A 6,649-nucleotide genomic window follows, 5' to 3' on the forward strand; every position below is an offset into this window, starting at 1 on the left:
TACCAAAACGCTTTATGGGCACTCTACTACAAGCGGACTAAGGCCTCATTCCTCTACCCAGCCCTGCTCATATGATGAAAATGCTATTCCCAAGCCACCATGAATACTGGGATTTTGATCACCCCTGTCTCAGCTGACTCACAGGTGGAGGTTCCACACAGGGAGAGGCAAGCTGAAGCGACCGGGAGCTACCACCCTCTCTGCCTAGCACCTGCTCGGGATATCACTTTGCAGAAGCAGGCCACTATCACTGTGCCTATCTCCTGGACGGTAGCACAGAGGTTCTCCAAAGGAAGAGGCAAATGAGGAGGATGAAAGCTTTTCATGTCTTACCCAGAGTAACTTTATTTGGAGCAAAACACAGAGAATTCCATACATAGTGGTACTGTTGAAAACAATGGAGATCTTGATAGAAAGCAATTTAGTGGGTGCTGGTGGCTTCATGATACTGCTAGTAATAAGCAAAATAGCAGAACATTCAGAAGTTTAACAGAAAGAATCAGGGAAAGAAACAAGCAAGAAAAGCCCTCCTGGTATCATGGTAAAACATGGTGGCTCCAAAGGCTGTGTACATGTTCCTACTCAGGAACAATAAAAACAGAACATGGGTCGAACTTGCAAATACTCCCCAAGCTGCACACAAATCCATCAACAAAAGGTAGAAGCCTTACTGGCAAAAGAGGCTTAAGGACAATCTCTGACCAAACACTGGCTGAAAAATAAGCTATTCTGATCCAGGGGAAATTATTATTAAGTCAGGCTTAATAGTAAAATCACATGCATCCTAACAGGCCAGAAGCCATGTGCATGCCCAAGGCTGTGCCCTCTCAAGACTGATTAGAGAGGAAACTTCCAAACTACTAGGCTCTGGCTACTCTTGGGACAAAACATAAACTGTCCAAGTTTTAATAATAGCCCCAAGCCACATAAACACTGAACAGTAAAGGGTAAAAAATTGGCTGAGGGAACTTAAGCACATCTGTTGACCAATAAGTGGCTTATGCAAACCTAGGGGTGACTCCTAAGGAGCCAGATTAAAGTAAAAATAAGGGAAAATAAAAACACTCTGAACAGAGACATCAGAATTTGTACATGGTTGGAGAAATAGACTTCACAGAGTTAATACAACCAAGTCATTAAACAAATAAAGGACAAAAGAACAGAAACATTATCACCCTCCAGTGGGTTGGGGAGAGGAATGAAGAAGAATTATTATCCAGAGTTGCTGGATCTTCAGTTTTCAGGGAAGAAAAAAATAATAATAATAAAATAATAATAAAAAAAAATAAAAAAAATATATATATATATAATAAAACATGAAAATAAACAAGAAAGCATAACTCATACATAGGAAAAAAACAGGCAATAGAAATTGCCTTTGGGGAGCCCAGCTATAGGACATGTCAGACAAAGACTTTGAAGTAGCGGTTACATTATGTTCAAGGGACTAAAAGAACCCATACTTAAAGAAAGGCATGATGACAATGACAATGCCTCACCAAATAGGGAATATCAATAAAGAGAGAGAAATTATAAAAATGAACCAAATAAATATTCTAGAGTTGAAAAGAATAATAACTGAAAAAAAAATTAAGTGGAGGGGCTCAATGGTATATCTGAGTTTGCAGAAGAAATAATCAATGAACTCAATGATAGATTGATACAGGTTATACAATTTGAAGAACAGAGGAGGAGGGAAAGGAAGACAAGTGAGCAGAGCCTGAGAGAATTGTGGGAGACCATTCAGTGCACCAAAATACTCATAATGGAAGGACCAGAAGGAGAAAAGAACAAAAATGTGAGGGGGGGGAAGCAGAAAAGTATTCATATAAATAATAGCTGAAAATTCACAAATTAATGAAAAACATTAACCTGCACATCCATGAAGCTCAACACCTCCAAGAAGGATAAAAGCAAAGAGATTCACACCTAGCTACATCAGAGTCAAAATGCTGAAAAACAAAAATAAAGAGAAAATTTTGAAATCAGTAAGAGCAAAATGACTCATCAAATACAAGGAAATCCCAATAACATTTATAACTGACTTCTCATCAGAGACAATGGAGGATAGAAGACAGTGATGAAAAATTCAGTGTTAAAAGTAAAAAACTGTCAACCAAGAATCTGATATCCAGCAAAACTATGTTTCAAAAATGAAGACTAAATAAAGAAATAAAGATAGAAGAAGCTTAGAGAATTTTCTGCTATCAGACCTGCTTTGATTTAAAAACAAGAAACAAGTGAAAGGGAGATCTTCAGGTTGAAAGCAAGTGACATCAAACAGTAACTGGGATCTTGGGATCCCTATTCTCACAAAAATAAAAGCAATTATAAGGGAATACTATAAATAACTGTATGCCAACAAATTACATAACTTAGATAAAATGAATAAATTCCTAGAAAGACACAAACTACTAAAACTGACTTAAGAAGAAATGAAAAATCTGAACAAAGAAAGATATTGAATTAATAATGAACAATATTCCCACAAAGAAAAGCCCAGGACCAGATGGCTTTACTGATGCAGTCTACCAAAAACATAAAGAATTAATACCAATCTTTCACAAACTTTTCCAAAGAAAAAAAAGACAAGGTAATAGTTTCTGACTGATTCTTTGAAGCCAGAATTATCATCATGCCAAATCAAAGACATCACAAAAAAGTAAAACAATAGACCAATATCCCTTATGAATATAGGTGTAAAACTACTCAACAAAATACTAGCAAACTGAATTCAGTAACATATAAAAAAGATTATACACCATAACCAAGTGGGATTTATACCAGAAATACAAGTTTGATTTAACATCTGAAAATCAATTAATATAATATACCCAATTCAATGGGGGAAGAATAGTCTTTTCAACAGGTGATGTTGAGACACATGCAAAAAAAAAAATATATGAAGCTAGATTCCTACCTCACACTATACACCAAAAATTAATTCAAAGACCTAAATGTAAGAGCTAAAACTATAAAACTCTTAGAATACAATATAGGAATAAATCTTTGTGACCTTGCTTTAGGCAATAGTTTCTTAGCTATCACACCAAAAGCACAAGCAACAAAAGAAAATTTACATACATTGTACTAAGCTGAAATTAAAGACTCATCTGCAGTAAATATTACCATCAAGAAAATGAAAAGTCAAACCATGCAATGGGAGACATTAGTAAACTATACATCTGATAAGGGATGTGTATCCAGAACACATGAAGAGCTTTTACAACTCTATAATAAAAATTCAAATAGCCCATAATAATAAAAATTGGGCAAAGGATTTGAATACACACTTTTCCAAAAAAGATATACAAATAAGAATATGAAAGGACGCGCAACATCCTTTAGTCATTAGGGAAATGCAAATCAAAACCACAATAAGATATCACTTCACACCTAGTAGGACAACTATAACTGAAAGACTGATAATAACTAGTGTTGGCAAGCACATGTAAAAATTTAGAATACATGAGTGAAAATGTGAAATGGTACAGACACTTTGGAAAACAGTTTGGCAGTACCTCGAGAAGTTAAACATTGAGTTATCATACAATCCAGCAATTCTACCCTTTGGCATATACACAAGAGAAATGAAAATACATGTCCATACAAAAATATGCATGAATGTTTATAGCAGCATTAGTCATAAAAAGCCAAAAGGTCGAAAGAACCAAATGTCTCTCAACTGATGAATGGATAAATAAAATGTGGTATATCCATAAAATGGAATATTATTCAGCAATAAAAATGAGTTAAGTACTGATACATGCTACAACATGGATAAACCTGGAAAACATTATGCTACATGAAAGAAGCCAGCCACAAAAAAGCACATAGTATATTATTCCATTAAAGTGAAATACCCAGAATAGGGAAATCCATAAAGACAGAAAGCAAATTAGTGTTTGCCTAGGGCTTAGGAGGGAGCTAGGGGAGGTAACTGCTAATGAGTACAGGTTTCTTTGGGGGCTGATGAAAATGGTCTACAATTATATTGTGGCAGTGATTGCACAACTCTGAATTGTATATTTTAAATAGGCGGATATTATGGTATGTGAATTGTATCTCAATAAAGATATTTTTTAAAAAACTGATTGTTTATTTCTCTAGTGGGTCTTTCTCTTGGCATTAGAGAAATGTTTCTAAAAATATTAGAAGGTCAACTAGTCTCTATAAACCAGTTCTTCTGCCATAGGAAAACAGTACATGAATACATTCAAGACTGACTGGTAGCTCACTGCTAACTGGTTATATATCTCTGTTCTACGCATTTATATCATGTAATGAAGCTGAGCCCGCATGCTGACAAGTAAAAATAGAATTCTGCCCTAGATAATTCCTGGCATTAGAGGTCTCAAGTTCTGTAAAAAAATAATTAACTCAATTTAAGTCAAGGCTCTGTTCCCTATTTCATTAATTCTAAGGAAGTCTGCACAGTGAGGTCACTTGGAAGAAAGTCATAGGTTTTCTATCATATTAACATATATCTCAATTTTCTACAGAATAATACTAATGTTACAATAGATAGAAATTATCAAGTGATAGGGCTGATAAGTATCATGGACTAATAGCTGTACATTCTTCATTTCAAAAGTGACCCTACACAATCAGCTTTCTTTAAGAAAATAAACAGAAGATAGTGTGAGAAGGAAAAAGAGTGTAACAGTAGATAACTCATTAAGCCAATGAAATGGGAAATAATTAATTTTCCTTTTTATCATCCAAATTATAACATGAATCATGCATGCCATAATAAATTATGTCATATGACATTAGTTTTATAAAGTACACAGCAAATTGACTTAAAAAAGACAAACGGTACCTTCTGGAGGCGTCCCAATGCTGCTGCCAAGACCCAAAATAGCCATCTTGTGCATTCTCGGCTCCAGCATCACAGCAGATTCTTCTCCCCTTTCCCAGTGGGGTATTTTGACTGGCTCCAGGTGAACATTCTCCAGCCCGTCTTGCTTCAGGCTTTGGTACATGATTTGGATAGCTTTTTCTAGGCTCTTGGTGCCACTTAATCTGGGTCCAACAGTATCAACCAGAAGTGCCAGTCGCTCATAGGATCTGTTCTGGGCTTTACCATAAACAGCAAGGTTTATGATTGCTTTAGCAACATCTCCATAGTGGGCTATTTCTTCTTTTATTTCTTGAAAAGTCCTCTGAGAGATGTCATTCCTGTATATAGATTTGCCAGAGTTGAGAGATAAAAGGTGAACACCAACAAATGTAAAGAGAAGGAACTTCATTTTGTTTCCAGTTCGTTTTCTTCCTGAGATAATCTCTGTAAAGAAGAAACATGTTTTAGGGAAGACTCTCACAGCTATCTGCCCATAACCCAGGGATTCGTCTTCAACCAGGATTCCCCTTCCCTTCTTACCCATTACCTAACTGAAAATGGAAACAAACAAAAAGCTGGAATAGCAATACTTATACCAGACAAAATAGACTTTAAAACAAAGGCTATAACAAGAAACAAAAAGGACCCAGTAATCCCACTTTTGAGTATTTATCAAAAAAAAAAAAAACTAACATGCTAATTCGAGAGGACGTGTGCATCCTTATGTTCATTGTAGCACTGTTTCCAATGGCCTAGGTGGGCAGACAGCTTGGGTGTCCACCGATAGATGAACGGATAAAGAGGAGCTGCTACGTATATACAATGGAATATTGCTCAGCCATGGGAGGGAATGGATGGACCTGGAAGGTACTATGCTGAGTGGAGTATGTCAGAGAGAAAAGGACACACGCAATGTGATTTCACTTATATGTAGAATCTAAAGAACAAAATAAACAAACAAAACAGGAACAAATTCATAGATACAGAGAACAGTTTATGGTTGCCAGATGGGAGGGCGGTTGGAGGTGTGTGTGAAAAAGGAGAGGGGAATAAAATACAAATCGGTTGTTATACAGTAGTTAGGAGGATGGGGGGTATAACATAAGTACTATAGTCAATAATGTTGTAATAACTATGTATGGTGTCAGATGGGTATTAGATTTGTTGGAGTGCTAGATGGGAGGGATATGGGTGGCAGAGTGAAAAAGGTGAAGGGATTAAGAAGTCCAAATTGGTAGCTACAAAATAGTCATGGGGATGTAAAGCAAAGCACAGGAACGGTCGTCAATGATATGGTAATAACTATGTATAGTGCCAGGTGGGTACTAGACTAGTCAGGGAGATCACTTCTTTAATGATATAAATGTCTAACTGCTATGTTGTATACCTGAAATTAATATAAAATACTGAACATCAACTGTAATTGAAAAGTTAAAAATGGAGGAGGGAAGGTGAAGGGGCATTAGAGGTTCAAAAATATGGCTCCAACAACTGTTTCAATATCATCTCTTTATCTATCCCTATAGAATACATGCATTCTTATTCATATTCTCTTTCTTTCTCTTTCTCTCTCTCTCTCTCTCCCTCTCTCTCTCTCCCACACACACACACACACACTCCTGACTTCTAGATACCAATCACTTGAAATGTGGCTAGTTCAAATTGAGATGTTCTGTAAGTGTAAAATATCTGATTTGATCTTTCATATCAAATACGTCATATTTAAGTATGAAAAACAACATATTTCAAATGTATTGAATTAAATCAAATATATTATTTTGAATTTCACCTGTTTCTGTTTAGTTT

At 35.8% G+C, this 6,649-nt stretch overlaps 1 protein-coding gene across 6 annotated transcripts in view; it reads right to left on the bottom strand.

Moving 5' to 3' along the window:
• The window catches only part of CPQ (carboxypeptidase Q), a 461,474-nt gene extending 456,187 nt beyond the window's left edge, over nucleotides 1-5,287 (bottom strand). For all 6 annotated transcript variants that reach the window (XR_002122197.1, XR_002122199.1, XR_002122198.1 and 3 more), the window contains exon 1: nucleotides 4,823-5,287. Coding sequence is in view for 3 of the 6 variants with exons in the window: in XM_019627075.1 (XP_019482620.1) it covers nucleotides 4,823-5,252 (430 nt within the window). In the remaining 3 variants the exon portion in view is untranslated. The remainder of the gene's footprint in view (nucleotides 1-4,822) is intronic.
• Between the last annotated feature and the right edge of the window lie 1,362 nt (nucleotides 5,288-6,649).

The sequence above is a fragment of the Hipposideros armiger genome, unplaced genomic scaffold (assembly GCF_001890085.2).
Source record: "Hipposideros armiger isolate ML-2016 unplaced genomic scaffold, ASM189008v1 scaffold_705, whole genome shotgun sequence".
NCBI classification, from domain to species: Eukaryota; Metazoa; Chordata; class Mammalia; order Chiroptera; family Hipposideridae; genus Hipposideros; species Hipposideros armiger.